The sequence below is a fragment of the Larus michahellis genome, chromosome 1, assembly GCF_964199755.1.
Source record: "Larus michahellis chromosome 1, bLarMic1.1, whole genome shotgun sequence".
Classification (NCBI taxonomy): domain Eukaryota; kingdom Metazoa; phylum Chordata; class Aves; order Charadriiformes; family Laridae; genus Larus; species Larus michahellis.
Genome location: NC_133896.1, coordinates 121,222,634 through 121,247,257, shown reverse-complemented (window position 1 = coordinate 121,247,257; position 24,624 = coordinate 121,222,634). Strand labels below are relative to the sequence as shown.

Sequence of the window (24,624 nt, the reverse complement as noted above, 5' to 3'; positions counted from 1 at the left end):
CTCTCTGTTTGCTGTGAAAAGACACAACCCTTCAGTTGAACACCTTCATTCAGTTACGTCTTGGGTAGTTTTCAGATTAATTAAATGAAATATCTCACTTTCATCTTGTCAAGGCCACTGATTGTTGCTGGTACATTTAGCATTCAATTTGTAAACATAGTATTATGGGACTTTACTAATAGCAGCTCTGCCGCAATCCTAAATACTACTTAAGAGCATTTATTCATGTGACTGTTCCCTTTTAAAGCAGGAGTCAAAGGCGTGCTTAAGTGGGCAAACAATATTTATTAAGCTGATATTTCATAAGCCAATATACAAAGAAGAGCAAGGTTTTCACACTATAGCTTGGAGGGGGGGGGTGGAAGGCGGAGGGCCGGGAGCAAAAGTATGGATCAAATCCGGTTTTATTAACAGTATCGTTGCACAATTGTAATGCTAAATTGGACTAAATATTGCCCAATACTCCCTGGTTTCATAAAGTAGAAAGTTCAGTGTGGTAGGAGCTAAGGCGCTGCTCCTACACAGCGCTCAGAAAATACACAGGAGCGCCCTCCCCTCAGGGAGCGCTCTGCCCTCAGGGGGCGCTCCCCCTCTCAGGCCATAGAAACAAACCCAATCTTTGCACAGTCCCAGCCAGCCAGCTCCATAAACAGCCACCTTTACCCCCTGGAGCGATACTTTACTTCCTAGATAAAGTAAATACAGCAAAACATATACACAGGCTGAGTTTTTCAGCCGGCTCTAGCACCGGCCCGGGCCCCCCCAGGCAACAGCCACCCTCAGCGGAAGATATTTCTAGACTTGAACCAATTTACGTGCAAAAGCCAATCAGCGGGTCTACAAGCGGAGACATTGATCACCCTTCCCTCCCTTCCTCCTTTCCTTCCTTCCTTCCTTCCTTCCTTTCTTCCTTCCTGCCCGCCCGCCCCGCTTTCCCGGCCCCCGCCGCCATTTCGCGGGGCCCGCTGGGTACTGTAGTTTTCGGCGGCGGCGCGGCGGAGGATGCCTTCCCGCTCCTTAAAATCCCCCTGAAGGAAAGTAAGTTTTTTCTTTTAGCTCTGGAGAAGGGCGCGCTCCGCCGGCCGCTGGGTCTCGGTGTCGCTGCCCGTAGCCGGCTTCCCGCCGCCGGGCTGTGAGGCGGCGGCGGTGCGGGAGCGCCGAGGCGGCGGCGGCGGTGAGGCCATGTGCTCCCCCGCTGCCCGAACGGTAAAATGGCGGCTCGGCCCGGTGTCTCTTCCAGCCGGCCTCTGCTTCCCCCAGCCCGCCGCGGGGAGCGGGTCTCGCCTAAAAACTCGGGCGGCTTCGGTTTATCCCGGGTCCTGCCCTGAGGCGCGCCGGTGGCGGTGGAGGGGCCTGTGGAGGTCTGGTTGCTCACCACTGTCGTGTTCAGCTCTATCAGCTGTATATCTATTTTAACTGCGTCTCTCCTGCCCGAATTTACTCCTGGGGAGCTTGATGTGTAGCGTTTTTTAAATGTACTGCATTTTAAAGTCTTCTAAAACGCACGTGGCTTTTATTTCTACTTTTCCCCCCCCCCGCCTCTACTCTGTTTGGCTTTGAAAACGCGGTGAAATATTTGCTTTAAAGTAAATATTAAACTTCTAACCACTCTTGGTTTTGGACTTTGGCTCGCTTTGATTTTTTCCCCTGCTGTTTGCGAAGTTGGGGGCTTACCAACTTTAACATTGGCCCTCTTTTCTTTTTTCTTTTTTTTTTTTATTAAATCTATCCAGTAGATACTTGAAATTAATGAACAGAGTTAATACCTATTTCACTATGTTGGCTGCGTACCTGAAACAGCAACACAGAAAGCGCATTTCTACCCACCCCTCCCTGTGTGTCCCCCCCCCCTTCATTCATTCTGGTTCTCACCCAGTAGCTCCTGCTGAGGCTTTGCTGGTGAAAGATGCTGAGCGCTTCCAGCTCCACTACCTAGAGTGTGACATGTCAAAAATTTAGTACTTTGGGAAGGGTGATAAAACTTCTAAGGTCCGTGTATTTTTAGTAGTGAAACTTGCAGTAACGTTTTTGCCTAAGGAATGCACAATCCAGCCGTTCGGAGGATGGCACCAGGAGGCGAAGATGCCTGCTTTGCAGATGCTCAGTTCAGGCCATGAAAGGCGTTATGTTTTATTCTGCGCTCTGATTCAGGCGTTCAGTGTGATGCTCTGGTTTCTGCAGGGGTGAAACTCAGCGAATTACTTCTCTTGTTTCATTTTGTTTTATAAAGTGGTCTGATACACCACACTATATGGCCAGGTGAGAGCCAGGAATTAGTCCTAAATAAAACACCTGAGCAAAAGAAGCTTATTTAAACCCAAAGCTATAACTAAAATCCATAATTGCTACTTGATTCTGGAGGCCTCTGAACTCCTCAAACAGCTCTTTATGGTATTGAAAGCTGAGGAAATTCAAAGTTCTTTAAGGCCATGCTGTATTCCTTCAGGGTGCGCCTAATGCTGCCCTAGCCTAAACTTGCAGTTCCGTCATTGTATTTTGGCCATTTTGCCAGTTAAGTCACCATGGCTGTTTGTTTCTGCACCTTGTGTCGCACCAGCAGAGCTGCCTGCACAATTGGCACAGTGAATTCCCTCTGGAAACCGATCCATGTGGGAAAAAAACGTGGAGAGACATGGACCTCATCCCCTCCCCAACACTCATTTGATTCTGTGGTTCAACTTGCCCTGTGACCATAAACAGGCTGGACCAACAAGTGTGAACGAGGAGTGAGAAGGTAAATTGTGAAGCAGCGTTTGCCACCAATTGCATTATCGTCTCTCAAACGGTCAAGATGATCTGAGGGTGCCATGCACAGGACAGCTGGGCTGATGAGCACCCTGCTGCAGCAAAAAACGAGCTCTTTTCATCTTTTCTGGCTGCTGCCTTCCACTGCTGCTTCCCTTGTGCTGGCTGTGGTGATCACTTCATCCCTCAGCGAGTTAGTTTAGCTCACTAAACTGTCAGAAAATTATTTCCTTTATATGTGCATACACATATATATATATATTTACTTTATACTGCATTGGTTACTGTTGTAGTGTTAGTTTTCCAGCATTACTGGCTGCCTGATGCAAGTGACCTCACACCCACCCTTGGCACGCAGAGGTGGGAGAGGGAAGGAGGGACTGGAGGTGGAGAAGTTGGTGGGACCAATGGGAAGCTGCACCGGCAAAGGGCTGTACGAGCCAGTTGTGAAACACTAGTGGGTGAACCTATGGCTTGCGCATTTCAGCCTCTGGTTGGTCTCCAAGCTTGAATGGGGTCCAGCAGTTGGCGAAGGTTCACCGAGAAGGCCAACTCGGAGCTCACTTTGTGTGTACCGAGACCTGTGTGCACTCCTGACATGCAGTGGACTCTTAAGAAATGACTGAACCTGCTGATTAAAGCGTTAATTCAGAAAGCAGAAGAGCAGGGTTCAGCCTCAGGGGGTTTGGGACCATGTGATCTGGCTGCTGGAGAGTTCAGAAGCCGAGAAGGAGGCAGTTTCCTAAGAAGGGAGTATGGCAGCAGCCTAGCTGTTGAAGTTGGGAAGAGCATAGGTTTTGGCTTCTTCTCCAAGTGATTCTTTCAGTATTTTATCCCATTACAGGCCTGTGAAAAAGAAAAATGCATAAATGATCCTGACTGCTAGGGCTAAATACTACACTTGGTGGGGTGGCAGCAGAATTGCACAGCCTTCCCAGTTTTGTGTTCTTGCTGTGTACTGTGAGTCGTCTTTTCTTTTCCTTCTCCTGCCTAGCTTCAAAAGGAAGAACGAACCTTCTCCTTTAGTCCAAAGCCAAGTGATAAGAACTCTTCTCCAGGGACTGGGGAGTGCAAGTTTGAACCTTCTTGGTTACACTGGGCTTGGGGTTCTTTGTGTTTGGGGCAAGCGCTGTCACAGCTGGGCCATTTTGTAGACTAAGCTCTAGGCAAGGTAGGAGTTAAGACACTCCTGTCAAGAACCATGTCTTTTGTATAAAGAAACTTGAATGCTTACATCAGGTTTCCTGAATCCCAGTGTTGGGAAGATAAGGTCTTGCAGTTTTTAAATAGGCTGCAGCAAAGGTTAGGTGTTAGGTGTGCAGTGATAGAGTAGATTGCTGCTGCCTGAAAGACAGGTCTTGCCCTTCAGTTCTTCTGCTCAGCTCTGTCATCCCATTAATTCACTGTTAGTGTCTCTAGACCTTGGCTTATTGCGCTATAAACCAGTTCAGCTTACAGAAATCTGGTTTGGATTATTGGGGTTTTTTTGCTCAGGTTAGTTTTATGAAATTTCAGTGAATTCACTATGTCAGCACTGGAGCCAGTACAAGGAAAGGGAAAGTGTGTCTGGGTTCACAATATCCCCTTTCAATGACAACAAGGTATATGAATGGGTTCAGCATTAATGCCTGTGTAAATTTTTGCAGCCGAGTATAAACATGCTTGAGCAGCAGATACCCTTTAGTGAAGGGCTGCAGCACTTTGGATGCTGCAGAGTACAACAGTTTAAATATACCTATGCGTTACCATTGTCACTCCACCCTCAGATCAGATTTTGTTGAAACTAGGATGCTAAAAAGTGTATTTTTAAACAACTTTGGTTTGTGGCACCTTTTCTACACAGGTTTTCAGGATTTGATGTGTTTGGCTCACCAAAGCAAAACACTCCACCCAGGTGTCTCAATCAAAGAGCACAGAAAAACCCAACAGTACTGGAGCTTAATTTAAAAAAAAAAAGTTACTATCTGAACCAGTGAGCTGCCACCAGTCATACCCTTTATTGTTTGTGCTATATTGCACAGATCTGATTTTAATTGCACCTTTTTGCTGCTTTAGTTAGGGGTGAGATAATAAGGCAATGGCTTATTATGAGACTCCGCCTAGTTGAGATAAAATATTTGGGTGACTTGCACTACACTTATGATATGAAACTGAAACTTGGGAACAAATTGCTTAAGGACTTTACATTTTCTCATAAAGTTATCTTCATAAATGCAACCAGGGAGCTCAATTTAACCCCCAAGTCTGTGCACAGGATGAGTCAGTGGCTCCTGTCCCTTCCCTGTTAATAGGGAAGGGGCAGCAACTGAGTTAGCAACCCCATCTCACTTCTACCTGTATTTGAAATCTCACCATGCCTTGTGGAGGAGTCAGGATGGAGAAAGCTATCAGATACTGTTGGGTTTGCCTTACTTACTTTATTTTCTCTGTTCCGCAGGCCCTGACCTAGTGGAAGAATTGCCTGGCTTCTTGGTGACCCCTGCCTTTTGTGGAAGATAAAGGTCTCTAGGCTGATGCTCGTCTCTGCCGACTTACTACTGGCAACCTCAGGGATAGGCTTTGGAAGTTGATTTGTCTTCACTCTGTCCTCGTGTCCTCTCCTCTTGGATACATGGAGTGATTAGCTTGTTTCTGCTTTCCTGTTCTCATTTCCTATAAGGACCTAGTGATAGCCCCTTGCCTGAAATGGTGCCTTGTCTTAATTTTAAAACATCTTTTAAACAAAAGTATCTTCCTTCTTTACGATAGCAGACAATGGTTGCTTAAGGTAATTACATACCGTGTTTTGCAATCTTTTTGTAGTTTAAGGATTTTACATATTGCTTCCAAAAAAACCTGACTGTGTGATAATCCTCACAGAAGAAATATCTACCTTGTGAATGGCTTTTGGCCTTTTTGACCCCTGGATTACTGACAAAATAAAAAGAAATGTCTCCTATTGGAATTTTCATTTTTAATGCAAGATACTGCTGGGCAGCAGAGGGCCTACACAACATCTTTCTATGTCGATGTGAATAAGAAAGGCTGCAACTGCTAGATTTGAGCCTCCTAAACTGGGATTGCCACCGGAAGTTCTTCTCAAGCTACATCCCTAAATAAAAGTTGCTAGGATACCACTTGTGGGATGCACAAGTAACCCTGAGTTTCAAAAGAAATGGCTGAAAGGCTGAAACTTATTTTTTACTCACATTTTGTTAGAAAATGGTTAAATTTTATTTGAACATATGATATATAGCTTGTTCTGTTTATCTGCTCCCATATAAATCTTTATGCTGTATAGTATTAATTTTTTTTTCAGCTGAGGGTAGTATTAGAATATGTTGCTTTGGGGGAAAAAAAGGAAGCAATTATTTGACTGAGTTGCCAGCATGGTGAGTTACTTTAGCTGGCAACGCAGCAGTGTCACTGTATCTTCAAGCCTGTCCTTCTATTTTTAAGCAGTAGGCTTAATGGAGCGTGAATGTGCATTATGCACCTTATTCTTTCATACTGTTGATATGCATAGGACTATGCATAGCCTCGGTTTTATGCATAGCAAAAATGCGTAGCCTCACTTCTAGATAAAAAGGGAATGTTTACAATCAGATTAATAAACATTTTTTAACTGCAAAAATTACCTGGGGTGGGACAAAGTTCATTTTGCATGTTTAGAAACAACAGGATGTGCTGCTTGTGCTCTGCAGAGTTTTTGCTCCTCGCTCCCAGACCATTTGTATGCAAGTTTCTGTCCCCTCTTCCCAGCTGGAATGGCTGGACTTTCCCGTTCATTGGCTAGCTGTACAGTGTCGTCAATGGGGTGGTAATATTGGGACAGGGGTACTACATTTTAACCAGAGGCTGCTTATCTCCTTTCTCTCTGTGCATCTGAACTCTTGACTACTACTTTACTCAGCCTGGCAGCACGTAGGATAGAGTAAGTATGTTCTCTGTTCAGGTTTGGATCGCTGCACTCAGTTCTGAAGTACTTGTAAGAAAATATTGCAATGTGTATAGTTCAACTTATTATTGATAAAATTGATCAGAAAAATTATTCTTCAATGATGACTGTCTGTGGACAGCAGTGGAAACATGCTTATTTGGTTTAACTTTGATGTAGGAGATAGCTGCCTGCTACATGATAAATGTTTATTCCTTTATACTGTATTCTTTTGTCCTAGGTAACTGTCTTTATCTAATTCATCCCTTTGTTGTAGCCAGCCCCTTTTTTCTTTTAGCTTAACTTGTAACATAAAAGAGGTTTAGCATAACTTGGCATCCCAAATATGTATACAATAACTGATAATTTTTACCCCAACATACCTTTTTTTAGTTGTAAGTAATGCTGGAGTTTTGTAACTAAAATAGCTCTGCGACTTTGCAACGTGTCTGTTTTGTCAAACACTGATGATTAGGAAGCTATTGGTCTCCCCCCACCTGAAACTAAAATTAAATTTTAACTCTAGTGTGTTTAGTTCATAATGAATAACTCAGTGTTAATTTTCTGTGTTTTATCCTTCTATTCACATTTCGTTTGTCTTTATTCTGACTGGATGCTTTGCCTAAAAGTATTACTCTCTGAACAAATTGTTTCTTCGTTAATGGATGAAAACACAGTAGCAAGTGGCGTAGGAATACCTTCTAAAACACGTGTAGGCTCTTCCTGTCTGAAGTTTATTACAGATGACTTGTATTTAAAAGTCAGGCTCACCATACGCATCGCATAGTGCCCTCAGAGCAGAAGCGGTTTCCCTGCAAAGTCCAGGTCCTCCGGAAGGACGGGTTTCTCCAGGGTCAGAGCTATCGTAGCAGCTGACATGGGGGAGAGGCACATGCCCCTGCCTTATCAGTTGGCTGAAAATCTGCGTTCTGTCACACCTTTTTGCTTTTCCCTTAGAAATCTATTGGGTTTTTTTCATGTCTTTAAGATGTGCTTTGTGCTAGCCGTCCGCTCTTGTCCTCCTGCAAAGGAGGGGACCGCAGAGGAGTTCTGACTTTCTGCTGCTCTTGGAAATGGAGCCGTCACCTGTGTGTATTCAAGCTGCATCGGGTGTCGGGGTTTTTTTCTTCTCTGAGCTCACCTTGGCAGGCTCGGTACACATTTGCAAGCACAGGTCAATGACCAGTTGCTTAATGCAAGAGGCAGAGGGAATGACCAAGGGTTGTGTGTTACGTGTGCCGGGATTACAGCAGGGAGACTGCTTGTTCCTTTTGTCTAAAACCCTTATCTGGGCTGCGTTCCTCCCCCGGATGAATGGGAGGCAATTCATACAGCAGAGGGACACATCAGGTCTCTTCGCTGGCCGTGCACAGTCCTTTAAACAAATCATGCCATTTTCCACACGAAAATAGTTTCATTTATTCTCATTACTTAAAATGCTTTAAGCCATTTTGTATAGTTTTAGATCGTTATTTCACATATATGTTATGATTTAAAGCATTTAGATTATTTTCTGCAAGTAGCGCGTGCTGTACTTGGGCTTAGGACCAACTACCAATTTGTAGCTGCTCACTTCCTGCTTCACTGAATAGATTCTTCAGGGACCGTTTGACTTCTCTGAATAAAACTCGCACTTTAACCAGTGCAGTGGCATCATTTGTGTCTGTAGTTTATATATAGTTGGACTAATGTGACTAACAGCTTATTCTTTGAATAGCTTAGGAGGCTGGCCTTTGCTTTTCAAGGAACTCCAAATAAAGAAATAGGTACTTATTTTATTTCTTTATTTACTATTTTCTGAATTCCAGTAGTTTGGTTTTTTTCATTATAAGTGAACTCTTCTCTTGCTAGTTGTGTGGTGTTATTGGGATGGTGATTCTGAGGTGACATACATCAGTAAATATGTAGAGAATACACATAGAAGTAAACACGTCTTGAAAAGCAAAGGCTCTCAAATCTACTCAAAGAAAAAACTGTAATATTGACATCAATCCAAGGTGAGTAAGTTATGTGTACACACATACATAATGCCATAGGGAGGGCGACACTGAGAGAGTTCATTTCATTTTTGTGACCATTTTATTTTCAAACTGCTGGAAGGGTTTTGGACAGTTTAAAATTGTAATGAAATTGCAGCTTTTGTTCATACACCTAATTTCCGCAGGCCAAGGGAATGTTAATGTGTTTTTCTAAAACTCAGTGGAATGGGAGAGGGGAGTGGATGTCCTGCAGCACCTTGTCAGAACGAGCTCCTTTGTTAATGGCAGCTGGTCTTCCCTGTTGTTTGCCTCCTGGTTGTTCTCTCCTAAGGAAAGCCAGAGCTGGAAGCTGATTTCCCTGTGTCATTGCTTTTATCCTTTCCTTTTTCTGAAGTATTTAGAGCTCTTTCAGATATTACCTCTTAAAAAGTCTGAAGTGGTCCCATTCAGCTCCCTAGGACTCGTACAATTTGGTCATCAGAAGGGCTCTGCCCTTTGCATGCTTGGATTCTCCATAAATTTCTATAGGTTACAAATCACAGCCTGGTCACTCATAAGGGTTTTTCCTGTATCACAGACTTCTGTATAACTTGGAGCAGTTGCCAATCTGACTAAAAGAAAACCAGGATGCATTGCCCTGCAGGTTACTTCTGTGTTCTGGAGCAGTTCAGTCTCTGACATTTAGTTTATATCACATCTGATTAGGTCAGTTATCCATTTTCATGTACATCTCTTTTTTTTCTTTTTTTTTAAACCAACAAAAACCTTATAGAAATATCATTACCTGAAACAAAGTGACATCATTCACCTCTGTTAGGAGTTGTGTTGCACCCAGCCCTTAAACCCATGGTCTGTGAAGCTCTTGCTTTCCTAACCTCACATGCCTAATTCTGGCTGTTTTGCTTGTGTTCTGGTTTTATGCAGACTAATGGCTGATCGAGTGCTTGTGATTGGCAGTGGAGGGAGAGAGCATGCGCTGGCCTGGAAGTTGGCCCAGTCCCCACGCATAAAACATGTGTATGTTGCTCCAGGAAATGCAGGAACAGCTGACAATGGAAAAATTTCCAATTCAGGTAAAAAGAAAAAAATACCCATTTTAAAATTTGATAGCTCAACATGTCAGTTGTTCCATCTATCAGTCTGTTAATGTGAAAGGATTAATATTATTATTATTACTATTTTGAAGGTTCTAGACATGAGAAATAGATGATATAGATGCAGGTAAGAAGAAAAAATGGCTGAGCAAAGCCCTGTGCAACTACCGTTCATCTTACACGATCTCAGTTGTGATAGCTAATTCTTTGGGTTTGGCAGTGGAGGATGCAGCCAAAACTCCATCTGCCTGATGCCCATTCCTGCGGGAATACAGCTCAGGATAGCTGCTATGGTTCCTGCCTCCCAGCAGGGAAGGGGTGATGGTTTCTCTTGGTATGTGCTGCAGTTCAGCAGCTGGTTGGTGAACAGCTGAAGAGTGCCTGCAGCGAATGCCAGCACCTCTAGGAGAGTGGCAGAGCGTCGAGCATTAAATTTACTATTGTATCCTCAAAAGTGCATTGAACTCTGTGATCCCTACGAGCTTTGATGAGAATACTTTCTCACCTGAACTGTTCAGCCTTTGAAAAATACTCATTTCTTTGTCTTAGTGGTCTTTAGAAATTAAGGTTATTTTTAAATGTTTCTCTCTTAGTACTGACTGCCTGGTTTGAGCTTCTAACTTAATATGTTAAGCTCTGACTGGCTGTAATTTAAACTATTCATGGTTATTACTTTTGAGAAATCAAGCATAAGGTATTTCAAATTGGCATCCAAAATTATGTGCTGTGTTTTAAAAAAAATACTGGTCTAAGGTACTTGCCTGGAGGCACAGTAGAAAATCAGGGGTAATTACTCAGAGATTCCTGTCTTGTGTCCTTTATATAACGGATCCTGAATTAGATACTTTAAACAACCAACTTAAGTTTCCCCTTCAAAACACGTGATAACATACGGAATTAAGGTTAACATAGTGTGTATGTGAACATGAATTATGTACATCAATTTTCTGCATTCATATTTGTACGTGAGTAAAACCTCTTTTTTTGGTACCATCTCATGTGGAAACATGAATCCTGTCAGATTCTTGTACAGCAGGTAATTATCATATTTAATTCCATTGGAATGCTTAATTACAGGCTGTTTAAATAACTTGGTCCTTAATTTCTCTGACTAGTCACAGTATCGTTAAGTAGTTTTTGTTCTATTTGGTCTCTGAGGAGAGGGCCCAAGGAAGAGCCTGACAGGGAAGTCATATGTTTCCTTCTCATCCCAGAAAGTCAAACAAAAATCTTTACCCTTGTGCTAAATGGAGTCATTGCCAGTCTGTATGGCCTGCAGAATGTTAATTTCAGTATTTTTTTGCAAGTGGTGTCTTTTAAAAACTGCTGCACTTTTCTCTCACCTTGTTGTTCCATAAAAAATACTGCACCCTCAACTGGAAAATATTTGAGCATGAGTGTAATAATGCTCAAGCCAGGTCCATGAAATCTACTGTGTGTACTAAATTATTTTTTTCTAGACTGTGGCCTCACATGTGCTTTGGGAGAGAAATCCTTAGCCAACCCGGAGGTGGGAAGAATCTAGAATTTGTGAAGAGTTTGACTTCTTTGGTTTTTAATGAAACGATCTATCTTATCTGTCATACCACAGGGGTCTAGATTTTAACTCGGGGAGGCAATAGAAAACAGCATGTGAGCCCTGTTATGCTGTGGGAGCCTGGGCAACAAGAAGTGTGAAACTGCTACCATTTTTTCTGTTTTTTTGGTATAATCAAGATTTGGCTCTGAAAGTTCATCCTCCCTTCACGGTTCACGAGAGTGCCTTTAATTAGCATTTTAACTCTGGTTCTCAGATGATTTCTGAAACATATGAAGGTTAGCTTAAAATTATAAATAACCTTAAATCCTTCAAACCTTGCCTGTATCTAAGTCAAAAAAAAGTTTTCGTGGTTAATTTGAGTCAGTAATGTTTCTGACAATAAAGACAGATATAGGTTGAGTGGCTAAATATAGTTTTATATTCAATTTATATTTAATTAGCAGGGCAGTTTTGGTGCCAGGAGCATACAGAATGGCTTGCTGAATCCAGAGATAGACATATGCATGTCTGTGAATGGACTTTAGCATGCTGACACTTCCTTCCATCACATTTTAGCTCTCAGCGTAATGTATACTCTTCGCTTTAAGCGCTAGCTTTGAAAACCTTGGTCCAAGGTCCTCCTGTCTGGTTCAAAAGGAATGTTTATCTGTCATTTTGAGAAATGAAACACAGCTACAAAACTGTCCCCTTTCAGTCTACGTCATGAGGAAAATGATGTTTCAGGGGGAAGTTAAAATTACATATTAACAATGTGATTTATTCCTTTCCATTTGTTAATAGGACATTTCCGCATCATGTAAATCTTGTGCCATGTTCACTGTTCATATTACTATTAGATCAGACCTGCAGCATGACAATTTGGGATGAAAAGTACAATCACCTTACGGGATCTTTCCTTTCCTTGCTCCCCTTTGCATGGATTAATCTCGTGGGGAACAGGGATCATCCCTCTTCAGTGGCCCACCAGAGCTCCCACTCTCTGTGGTCGGGATCTGCTGTTCTCCAGTTGCTTTCACAACAGCCCCTTGGGACTGAAAGACAATATTGACCTTTACGTTAATCAGTACTTCAAAGCCAAGCGTGTTATGCTTTTGTTTTTGCTCTCTCATGAGCCAGAAGTCAGTTGGCATAAATTGCACATGGAAGTCAAAGGCCTTTGCTTCTCCTTACTTAGAAATGTTGGTGGAACAAAATAATTGAACTGCTAAATAGGTATCAAGGAGGTGATTTTTATTAGTGTTCAGTCTGTTTTTTTCCCCCCACTCCACCCAAATAGTGTAAACCTATAATCAAGATATGGACTTCAGATAGTTGCTTTTATGCCACCTCTTAGGCAGAAATAGCTGCTTCTCTTGTGGAAGCAGGCAATTTATTCATATAGGATGGCAGGAGCGCAGTGGGCACCGACACAAAATCGTGTCTGTGTGTCCAGGAGAAGCAGCTGGACAAATCACTGTCTTTCCTTTCTCTCTCTTCACTTTCCCAGAAACTAGCTGGAAGAGACCATCAGCTCCTGGCATGCTTGACCGTACAGTCACTCACAGGAGATGACAGACAAAACTTAAAACAAAGTAGTGCAGCTGCAAGGAGGGTCTGTGCTGTGCTGTACCATACTCCCTTTGCCAGCTTCGTGCCCTGATGTGTTAGTCTCCTCCCCACAGGGGCAGCCAATCCACCCCGGGCTGCTCTCACCACTTTTTTGGCTCTCTTCGGGTTCATGTTCCCATCCTCGGTAGACCTTGGTTTTATTTATTCTTGATAAAAGCAGTGGAATTGCATTGCCTTTGCGTAAATTTTTTATCATGAGACTTGACATTATTGTCTTTCATGCATGCTCTTTCTTTTGTTTACACAGTTTTTGGCATTCCAAGTATCGTCATGTTAAATGTTTGTTTATGGAAAGGTAACAGTCCTACAAACCTAAGACCAAATATCTTTATCCATAATTACAGCATCTGCCCTCATTAAGTTCAGTCTAATGTAAGAAAAAGTGTTCAGATTCCCCTTTGTTTCAGTGGGGTCACAGTTTAGTGTGGCAATTTTTAGCTAACATTACAGAAAGAAAGAAAAAAAGAAAAAGCGGTTTGCGATCCCACCACCAGCCACTTGTTCTTGTCCCCTGCACTGTTCTGGCGTGAACATGCGTAAAACTTCCTGGGGACCCTACTCAGGGAGGATACTGGCTGAAAAATATATGTTGGGGGTTTTTTTGCTTGTGCGATGCTTCTTGTGCTGGCAAACGGGATGCTCCTAGACAGGAGAACAGTTTACTGTATGACAGTGTAGGGGAACCCAAAACGTTCTTTCTCACCTTCAGGAGCAAGGTGGGTTGACAAGGTGGGCATGTCAAACTACAGCCTTTGCTTGAGGGGTTTGGTGGTGTATTTGAGTCCAAGGCTCGTGTGTAAGTCTATGTATTAGCGTATGTCTCACTCTTCCAGGTTCACAGTGACCTGCCATTCAAGAATGTGAGACTGGTGAAAATGCTGCTTCAGCGTTATGTGATAAATAAGTGCTATGCAATAGTAATGAATGCAGTCTTACCACCCTTTTGTATCTTCAACAGCTGTTTCAGTCAGCAATCATGCTGCACTCGCCCAGTTCTGCAGAGATCAGGAGATCAAGCTGGTGGTGGTTGGTCCAGAGGTTCCTCTTGCTGCTGGTAAGAGAAAGCAAGCTAAAAATCAGAGCTTTCATAAATTGGGAAGAAAAGTAAATTTTAGTCCCCATCTTCTGTGCACCACTCAACAGTATCTGAGTGTCTTCAATAGGAAGGGAAACAGACCCTCCATGGCATATTCCCTGAAATTCAGGGTTGTGCTGTGATGAAAATGCATTTCTGAAGGTTATTGTGTGAGTGATATAACAGTTAAAATATCCTTAAATGTTCAGTTTCTTTTTAAGTGCTTGGGATTAGTAAAAGAGGTATTGAAGTGTTTCCATATAGGAACCTTAACTAGAGTTTTGATTTTTAAACATGTTGATAATTTTTCTGTTTTAACCTTTTATGTGATCAACAAGCGTCATCTTCACAAAAGACTAGTGTCGACTAAAAGCTATCATAAAACAAGGGGGATTGTTATCTCTTACCAAATGCAGCAGATCTTCTCAGCCCCAGATATTGCAGGGTTACCTGCTCCTGATAATAGTGAAAAATGCACCTAAGGCCCATCTGGTAAAGTAGGCACTGGATAGATATAAATGGCTTATCATTCTTGACATACTTGTTCCAACAAATCAGTGCATCTGTAGACTTGGACTACATGACTCCTATAAATCATCTGGTGATTTATAAAATTTTTGTGTGTTGCCATTTTTAGGAATTGTTGATGACTTGACAGCAGCTGGAGTAAGGTGTTTTGGTCCAACAGCCAAGGCAGCTCAGCTGGAGTCCAGTAAGAGCTTTACCAAAGCCTTTTTAGATCGTCACGGGATCCCAACTGCGAGATGGAAATCTTTTACTGATACTAAAGCAGCATGTGATTTTATTAACAGGTAAAATTCTTGTAATTTTAGAAATATATTTTTTTTACCGCAATGTACAGTGTGCTAGGTATCCAGAACAATCAGATGATTACTAGTGTATCAATACTTTTGGCTTTGATGGAACATCTGTAAAGGTTTTAAAGGATAATCTAAAATGACACTATCATGCCACAATAAGTCTGATAATTAAACAGTTCTTATTTACTGCTCTTAAATGAAAATAAAGTTCAGTGTTCAGTGTACAGGAGAATATAGGACAAGTTTTTATTATTTTCAAATTGCCTACTGTGGAAACCCAGCTTGCAGTTTGATAGTCATATGTTCTGCCTTCTTTGTACCTTTTCTCCACGAATATAAATTCTACATTGGAGACTTACTGAGCAAATGATGATTTACTCATCAGAATAGAATCCAGGTGACCCAAAAATGATACAACAGTAAATTATTAAAAGGAACGCAACCTTTCAGAACAGTAATAAAATACAGTGGTAGGGAAAAAACAAGAAGCAGGAATCCTTTACAGGCATAGCTTAAGAAGAGAAGCCTGGTTTTTGTTTGTGTGTTATTCAGTAAAGGTAAAACAGTTGCTATGAAAACTGCTAAGTATTTTGATCTTTCAACTATTGAAATGTTCAAAATGCCTACGAAATACATCTGCAAGACAGAGTGTTTACTGTTGAATCTCTCTTCTCTGTCTTTGAAGTGCAAACTTCCCTGCTTTAGTTGTAAAAGCTAGCGGCCTGGCAGCTGGCAAAGGAGTAGTTGTGGCTTCAAACAAGGAAGAAGCCTGCAAAGCTGTTACTGAAATCATGCAGGTGAGTAGAAATGTCATGCACTAACTGGAGGAGTTCGCACACAAAGTAAGTTGAAAGTAAGTTGTTAACCACCTCAGTCTCAAAGATATTCTTTATTTCTATGTAACAGGAATTTTGCTAAGAGTCGTCACATCTTCTACCCATTATTTGTACAGCTATGAAGCTCTGTCATATTTGTTGCTTAAGGCAGGGTACTCTTTCTAGGCGTAGTTCCTGTAGGCTAAAATAAAATCATTCTTAATGAAAACTCAGACTTATTTCCGTATGGATTTCTTTTTTTTCCTTTTTTTTACCATTTGAGACTACTGCAATCAAACAGATATCACAGTGCTGTAATATTAACACTGTGATTGAGCTGGATCTTGGCAAGCAACATCAGCTTTAGGACTCCAGTCACACAGCACTTAAATGTGTGGTAGAATTCCAATGGAATTATTTCAACTTAAGTATATTTTTAGGTAGGATACTCAACAAATATATTAGGACCATCAAAATCTGAAGAGAAGCAAAATGAAGTGATTTCGTCTGAACATGGAACATGAACATCTGGAAAATAAGACACATAAAGGTCAGGTCTTCAGCTGGTGTCAGCTGCATAGCATCTTACAATTCAGTGGAGCTATGCTGATTCATAGGACACCCTTGTATTTCAAGAGTCAGAATATAGAGTCTGCACTCACATTTTGTTGTGTGTGTATGGTTATTGGACAAATACATGTGTAGACATGTGGCCCCAAGTCTTGAAAAAAATAAACGTATATTAGACAGTCTTTGACCCTCAAAATTATCCTGTCAGTGGCAGTTGGTTGGTCTTAATTCACTAACTGTGCAGTCAGTGTTCAAACATTGCATTGGAATATGAAAATACTGCTCCCTTCCAGTGTATTCTGTAAAATTGCACTTTCTTGTAAAGTAAAAGTTCAGATTATAAACTTGACAGTCACTGCTGTTACTCTCAGTATCACGGATGCAAACTTCAGAAAGTAGAGCACGAGGAATTGCTCAGTAAATCGTAAATATCACCTGCAATTTTAAAATATTCAGGCATAAAATCTGCATTTATTTAAGAATAAACAGAAAACAGGAGCAAAGATTTTACTATTGCTGATATACCCAGGTTGGCGAATAGATTAATAGTCTCAAAACTGTGCTGCGTTTTTATTGCTGTATTAAAAATATTTTTTGTTGGTGCAATTTGAATATTGTAAAATAACTGAAACAGAACTGAAGAGATTTTGTTTTTACTGTAGGATAAGACTTTTGGCACCGCTGGGGAAACCGTTGTTGTTGAAGAACTTCTTGAAGGAGAAGAAGTTTCTGTAAGTGTGCACGTCACTGTAACACTTTGATTATACCCATTCTGAACTATTTAGGAAACACTATGAAAGTACTTCCAGAAGGGAAGTGTAAGATTTTATTACTTAAATTATAAACAGTTATCTGTAAATCAATAAAATTGTATTAATTAGACAGCTGTGTTAAGAACCAAACTTCCTGCAGCCTGGTAAAATAATTCAAATTAAATAAAAATAACTCAAACAGGAATCAACTATTGCCACATGGGAAAAAAAAATTAACCTTAAAAATCTTGAGTGTCATTGAGCATGCAGTTCTGTGTTATGATTTCTCTGACAGCAAAGGCAGTATAAAATGTCCCTTTGCTTCCATATTGCTACCCCTTAACTGCTGTTTGCCTAGTTACCTGTTCGTGAAGCTACAACCTAAAGACCTTTTTTCAAATAAATCAAAACCACCACCTTGCCTGTTTTCTGTGTTCTGGTTTAGAGCCCAGTGTCATTTGCATCAGTACAAATAATAGGATAGTGAAGTGCAGAGCAAGGCAAGGAGTGTTTGGGAGCAAGGGAGGATGGAGACTTTCTTTATAATGAGCTTTGCTCATGAAGGGAATATAGTGAACTGCATCATGGGGGAGCAGTAAACTCCTTTGGAGCAAGGGAACAGTCAGCTCAAGAGAGGTGCTGGCAGGATCCTCATTAACCAGTTCCATTGCCAGAAAGACTGCAATGTGGAAGTGCATCTGGGGACAATGGGTCCGGAACCAAAGGCTGTTGAATGATTTGACGGTGTTGATTTACTCTGCAGATGTAGAGAAAACCTTTCCTTCATTTTAAGCTGATTCAGCTCCTTCGTTTATAAAAGTATATCTGATTTAATTAGCAGAGTGTGAAGGAGAAAAGGAGAATTAGAGCCTAGGTTTCGAGGTGGCAGGGGAACTTGACACTTGCATCACGCAAAGTAGAACAGCCAAGTACCAGCTCAGGTTCCCGGGTACTGGAGCTGGAATTGGCTCATGCTGCATGTTGTGAACATTCATCTTGGAGGTGGTGGTATTTACAAAGTAAGCGATCATCTCCAACTGTTGCCAATCTTTGCATAGTCTGGTTTCCTGCCTGATACGAAGAAATTAGACGTACAGATATTGGTCATCCTTATTCTTTTCCTGGTTGTCTTGACCTTTGTAGGAGCTAAGGAGTTATCCATATCATAGAATAGATGATCATAGAATCCTAGAATGGTTTGGGTTGGAAGGGACCTTAAAGATCATCCGGTTCCAACCCCCTGCCATGGGCAGGGACACCTCCCGCTAGACCAGGCTGCTCAAAGCCCCATCCAGCCTGGCCTTGAACACTTCCAGGGATGGGGCATCCACAGCTTCCCTGGACAACCTATTCCAGTGCCTCACCACCCTCACAGTAAAGAGTTTCTTCCTATATTCTTCCTTCCAGATGTTCACTCTCTGGTGGAAAATATGTAATGCTTTTAATTAGTCCTTAGAATACCATCAGACTATGATGACTGATGACAATGAAAAACAAATACTGCTTGCCTTGCCTGTCAAAATAATTCACCTTCTGCAAATGGCTGTAGCTTTTAATATACTAATGTTTTGGTATTTTCAGGTTTTGTTGGGGAATCCTTGCTTGTTTTTTAATTAGCATTATGAAATGTTTTTATGAGTACTGCTAGAAGTAGTCCAGACAGTGAACATCATCGCGTTACAGAAGATGCCAGCAGGCTTGTTATTATGAAGATATTGAGGATAAGAGCATTTGCTATACAAGTAATTTATAAATAATTTAAAAGTAAATAGCTTTATCAACAAGGAAAAGGAAATCTTGAAAGGAATGTAATGCCTTCCTTCCGAGGCAGAGAGGATGAAGGGGGAGCGAAGCAATAGGTTCCATCATGGAGTATTTTAATTTTTTTTTTAAACCTTTTTAGTATTTCTTTTCAGTACAACTACTGATGTTATGTTATAATTTCTTATATGAAAGTTAATTTCTGTAGGAAGATCATAAAAATGGAGGCACTGCTTCCTGAGAGGAAATGGAAATGTTTAGAATACTATAGTGTTTGTTTTATCAGGGAGACAGAATTTATACTCTTAAATATCTGTTTGAAACAGTGAAAATCAAATATATTTGCACTTTTTGCGCTTTAATTCTAATCATACACTGGGGTTTTAATTATTCTCCTTGTTTTCTAGTGCTTATGTTTCACTGATGGCATCACAATTGCTCCCATGCCACCAGCCCAGGACCACAAGCGATTAATGGATGGAGATGAAGGTCCTAATACTGGAGGAATGGGAGCTTATTCCCCAGCACCTCAGGTGAAAATGTATTGACAAGGATGTGTTTCTCTAAAGCTGTACTACAGCTCCAGTATTGAAAGCATGGGTGAATTTTTGGTTCCACCATGTTGAACAGGAGAGTGAAGAGAGTGGTCTCTTGTGGATGGAAGGAGTTGCCTAAAACAGAGATAGTCAAATAAAGTCCATAACTTAAATTTGTTTCTCTAAAGAGGAGGATATTCCTACGGAATTACTTTTAATTGTAAAGATGGAAGTATTATTTCAGCACCCTTCTATTTTGGTTTGGTTTTTAAGTGTTATGAAATACTGATTGTTAGAGCTAAGTGCTTAAAACCACATTTTAATCTTGTGGAAAACTAAGCTAATGATGAGCTTAGGTCGCTTGCTGTATTTCAAGGTAGTTTGGTTTCTGTTTGGCAAGGAACTATTTGCAAAAGGACTTCCTTTGCCTTCTATTCACTTATGTCATGGCCAGAGAGTTTTCTTTTTTAAGTTAAAAAAAAGTTATAGGCTTTGTTTGTATAGAAAGCTGTCAGTCTTGTTTATTGAATAAAATTTGATCGTTGATCACTGTACTTTCCAACCATGGTTTGTCTTTGGGAGGCCTTATCTGAATGCCAGTACGTCTGTGCAAATGGTTTGTTCCAGTGAAGCCAGTGGGATTGCTTGCACGTGTAGATCTAAGCGTGGAAAAGTGTCTGAAGAAATGCAGATGGTTGTTTTAATGCTGTGGTGTGTTGTCTGAGGAAAGAGAAAAAAATACTAGCTTTCTGTTGTATGAAACGTTTTGGAGTGAGCAAGAGACCATCCAGGTGTTCTGCTTGGCTCTTAACGCTAGCCACCACAGTAGAAAAAATCATGCACTCTCTTTTTACAAACGCTGTTTTCTAATCCTGTTTTATTAGATTTCTAAAGATCTGCTGCAGAAAATACGAGATACTGTTCTTCAGAAAACTGTTGATGGCATGAGAAAAGAAGGTGTCCCCTATTTTGGTATGTAGAGAAGTTTGGGTTTTTTAAGCATGAGGAGTTTGTTTTTACTTTGTCCTTTTTATAGGCCTAATTTACACTCTAAGTTAAGGAAGATAACTTTGATCTATTTGGAAGCTGAGTTTGGTATCAGTGGCTTGATTTACAGTCCACTGAAATCAATGGATATCGTTTCATGAACAGTAAGTAATGATCAAGTAAGGAAGAACAGGAAGGACAGCATTTGGAAAATAAGATGCAAAATTGTAACCACAACTATTTCTGCCTGATACATTTTTAACATTTCTAAAGTGTTAACAGCCTAGCTTTAAATTAAGACAAGTGGCATTCTTTTTAACAGTATTACGAATAGATTCAAAACAAATGACCTATGCAGTTGCTTTGATAGCTTTTTATACAATTTTTTTTATTCCAGGTGTGCTTTATGCTGGATTAATGATTACCAAAGATGGACCTAAAGTTCTAGAGTTTAACTGCAGATTTGGTGACCCAGAATGTCAGGTGAGTTCTTTTGTAGGTACATACACATTGTCATTATGAGAGGAGAAAAGTCTGTTACCATTTACCATTATTCTTAACTAACTTTTGAATAAATAATTAGCTAATTGAACTAAGATTTAAAATATTTGGTTTGTTTGTTCAAGACAGAAGGTCTGATATTAAATTGTTCCATTCCAGAGAAAATGTCAGCAGGTTATGCTCAAATACAGGCCTCACAAGGGTAACCTTGAGTGAAACTCAGCATTTTCTCATCTTTTCTGGAATGGAGTTGGATTTGGTTTCACTTTGATAAAGAAGTGAACACTTCTTTTCCCCCCTCCCTGTTGACAAGTGGAACAAACCCCTTCATTTCCATTCTTCAGAACAAAATAGAGTTCTTTGCCTTTTCCCCTTTGTATGTAGCAGTTCTTTTACCCATAGAAATTATCTTCAAGGAAGAGTATTTTTAAAGGTACACAGATTATGAATGATATGTATATATGTGGGAGAATACCGCATATGAGAATACTTTATGTTATTTTTAGTTACATTAGTATTTTTAAAAGCTCAGTGAAGAAAATGTAATTATGTGTGTTATTTTCTTTAATTTGCAAATCTTTATTTTTGTAGGTAATTCTTCCACTGTTGAAAAGTGATTTATACGAAGTTATGCAAGCAGTTATCAATAAAAAGTTGTCTAGTTCCATGCCAGTTTGGTTTGAAGACAGTGCAGCTGTGACGGTGGTCATGGCTAGCGAAGGGTATCCGGGAACATATCCCAAGGGTTTGGAAATAACAGGTAAATGTAGCAGGATGAACTGCAGAGGTCTTGTTTCCTCTCCCACCGCCTTTCAGTTTTCTCTTTTGCCAGATGAAGGTGAATCAGTGTAACCCAGGTTCAAGAAGCTTTATACCTTGTGATTAAGGGTCAGCAAGAGACAACTGAACTTTTACATAACAAAGTTTATTGGTAATACATTCGTAGCATTTTCAAATCTCCACACCATATTGTTAAGTTCTCGTCGTCATTTTGGCCGGATTGGCCAATCAGAACGACAGATGGCCCTTCCCGCCCTCTCTCCTCAGAGAGGAGAGGAAGAGATAAGGAGATTTACGAGTTTAGAAAAAGAACTAAACTACTTTAATGAAAATAATAATAAATAAGAAAATAGTAAATAATAATAGAATAATAAAAATAAAAGAAAAAAGTATACAATATATACAAAACCGTATCCAGCTCCCAGGATGACGATCGTGTCACCAGCAGACACAGGGAAAGTCCCAGACTGGAGTCAGTGACGGACAGGAGCTGAATTCTGGAACTAGAGTCAGGAATGCTCAGATCAGGATCAAAGGCAGACGAACAGACAGGGTCCTCCTCAGATGTTGGCCACTGAAGAAAAAATGAGCCAGAGCCCCTTTGATCCCTCAGCTTTTATACTGAGCGTGATGCATATGGGATGGAATAACCTGTTGGTCAGTTTTGGGTCACCTGTCCTGTCTGCTCCTCCCTGCAGGTGGGGCCCCTCTACGCTTCCCCGCTTCCGACCCTCTAACAGGGCAAGCAGTGAAGTTAGCTGACCTTGGTTGTTATGGCAATAAGTCTAAGCAAGAGCCTTTGTGCATACCATTCCTTGGTATAATCAGGTCTTATCACTCTGAGAGTGAACAGTTTCTGAACAATATGCTGTTAATTTCAGGCTTTAGTCAGTTAGAAGAGGCCCAGCTAAACAGTAAAATTACAAATCAGAAAATCGGTTCTGTTTTACCTCAAACCAGGACAGTTCTGTAGCATTTCTTTTATATGTGTTACAGTAAAGTAGTTCTGGGTTGATCACTGGTTCTTAGATAATGTTGATGCTGAAAAGTTTTGTGATCTCTATGTCAGTGAAGTGCAAAATCCAGCTGGAATTAAATGTTTTATGCAAGTGTTTCAGCTAAATACTATGTCTCTGAACGTACAAGTAGAGACTCCTTGTCTCCTCAAATGTAGTTTTTACAAATTTATTCCCATTTCCCAGAATGATCAAACAGAATTTGGTTGTGGTTTCTAGACAGTCAATAAATGCTGAATACTGTTCATTTGTAATTTAATAGATAATGTTCTAACCAATTGTCTTTTCTGCATTTGTTTTCTTAAACGGCAATCACAGGACTTCCTAAGGCTAAGGAGCTAGGACTGGAGGTGTTCCACGCAGGCACAGCCCTGAAGGACGGTAAAGTGGTGACTAGTGGAGGAAGAGTCCTTACAGTAACTGCTATTAAAGAGGATCTAATGACAGCACTGCAAGAAGCTAACAAGGGAGTAGCAGCCATACACTTCAAGGGTGCCATTTATAGAAAGGACATTGGATATCGGGCTATAGCTTTCCTGAGACAATCCAGGTAGATATTTGAAATACTTGAAATGGAAATAACTGGTGTAAAGGGGACTTAAGACGCTACTAGTTTACATTAATAAACTGATGTTGATATTGTGCATAACTCTAAACAAGTTTTAACTACCATACTTGTGAGCAATATAAGCAAGACCAGCCAAGGAAGGGACAGGCTTTTTGATGTCTCTCATCCATGTTATTCTCCCAAGTCTGAGTGAAACTACAGTGACAAGCACATGGAAGTAACTTGTGCTGTTGCTGCCTTTGTTACATCTGTTTTAGGGAAGGTGAACTTCTGGTTCTTAGGCTCTAAACCATAGCTTTTACTATAGATTTGTGTTGTCCATAAGTCTTAACATTATTATAATGAAATGTATTTACAAACAAAGTTTGAGCTATTTTATTGGTTCATTTTGGAGCCTTGAGAAATGGTTAAAATGGTCTTGAAACCAACCTGCCTTGTTGGGATATGCATTTTAATGGAATAGCTGGCTAACATTGTGGGTAGAATTTATCAATCCTTTTTATTATTATTCTTTTTGTTTTCACAGTATTTGGTTTAGCAGTCTTGAGATCATGTAGGTATCAGGATTTTTTTAAAGCAGTGTGTCCTACTGTCTCTCTAATGTTATTAAGAGCTTCTTCCTGGTTTTAGACTGATTTTTACCTGATATGAAGCATATCTGCCTGCCCATTTTCCAATTCACTCAAAGCATAACTTTTGATAATAGGTTATTTTTTAGTCTATGAAGCATATTAGTAAGAGTCTCATTTTTACTGACAGTGTATATCAATTAGTATATTGTAAAATTATGATCAATAAACTTACTAAATGAACAAGGGTGTTGGTATCTAGTCTTCTTTCTCTCTCAAGTAGTGTGCATCTTTTGAGAAATTTATGCAAAAATGTGTAATTGGTATTTGTATTGTAGTAGAAAAAAAATCAAGTTGTTGTGTGATGCAAGAGAAGAAGGTACTTTAATGAACAGTTCTCTAAATTACTGAGTTTGTGGGCCATAGCCAGGAAGTTTCTTGACTGGAGTGCCTGTATGCTGGGAGGATCCCTGACTTATGAAGGAGACTTCTTGGGAACTGTTCACAGGCAGCACCTGTTTCACTGTCCTTGAGTCTGCACCAACTTTTGCTCAGACATCCTAAAACTGGAAGAACAGACAGTCGGGGATGCTTCCCTTTGGACTCTGTGTTGCACACAGTTCAGGAAGGGTGATGGTTGGCTTTGTAAAGTTCAGGACGTCCCTCCTCTTGGCAGCTTTGCAGGATTAAGCCCTAGACGTTACACTTTGTGAAAATATCCAGAATATTTATTTAACAAAAAATATTGCAGAACAGTGCTTTCCTTTTAATGAACCGAAGATACCACACTTTTAAAGATACGGTGAAAATACGATGAATATTCGTCATGTTCAGACTGAAAGGGCCTGACTCTGGTCTCCTGTTATTGCAGGCTAATATTTCCTTGAGTCTTATTCACGGGCTGAACAGCTGCTTCTTATAATTATTTTCCTCTTGCAAATTTTTGAGCAGTGATATAATGTGAGTGCACATATCTTTGTATTTTCCTGGT

At 40.6% G+C, this 24,624-nt stretch overlaps 1 protein-coding gene across 4 annotated transcripts in view; it reads left to right on the top strand.

Moving 5' to 3' along the window:
* The first annotated feature begins 928 nt into the window (after nucleotides 1–928).
* Nucleotides 929–24,624, top strand: part of GART (phosphoribosylglycinamide formyltransferase, phosphoribosylglycinamide synthetase, phosphoribosylaminoimidazole synthetase) — a 40,660-nt gene continuing 16,964 nt past the window's right edge. The window contains exons 1-12 of one of the 4 annotated variants that reach the window (XM_074601221.1): nucleotides 929–1,038; nucleotides 5,183–5,512; nucleotides 9,565–9,713; nucleotides 13,841–13,936; nucleotides 14,595–14,769; nucleotides 15,464–15,575; nucleotides 16,826–16,894; nucleotides 19,084–19,209; nucleotides 20,097–20,184; nucleotides 20,597–20,682; nucleotides 21,292–21,460; nucleotides 22,815–23,046. In XM_074601221.1, the coding sequence (XP_074457322.1) occupies nucleotides 9,569–9,713; nucleotides 13,841–13,936; nucleotides 14,595–14,769; nucleotides 15,464–15,575; nucleotides 16,826–16,894; nucleotides 19,084–19,209; nucleotides 20,097–20,184; nucleotides 20,597–20,682; nucleotides 21,292–21,460; nucleotides 22,815–23,046 (1,298 nt within the window). In that variant the 5' untranslated portion in view covers nucleotides 929–1,038; nucleotides 5,183–5,512; nucleotides 9,565–9,568. Of the gene's footprint in view, nucleotides 1,039–2,598; nucleotides 2,735–5,182; nucleotides 5,513–6,603; nucleotides 6,659–9,564; nucleotides 9,714–13,840; nucleotides 13,937–14,594; nucleotides 14,770–15,463; nucleotides 15,576–16,825; nucleotides 16,895–19,083; nucleotides 19,210–20,096; nucleotides 20,185–20,596; nucleotides 20,683–21,291; nucleotides 21,461–22,814; nucleotides 23,047–24,624 lie in introns of those variants that run through there. The other 3 variants (XM_074601237.1, XM_074601246.1, XM_074601230.1) reach the window with 3 other exon arrangements.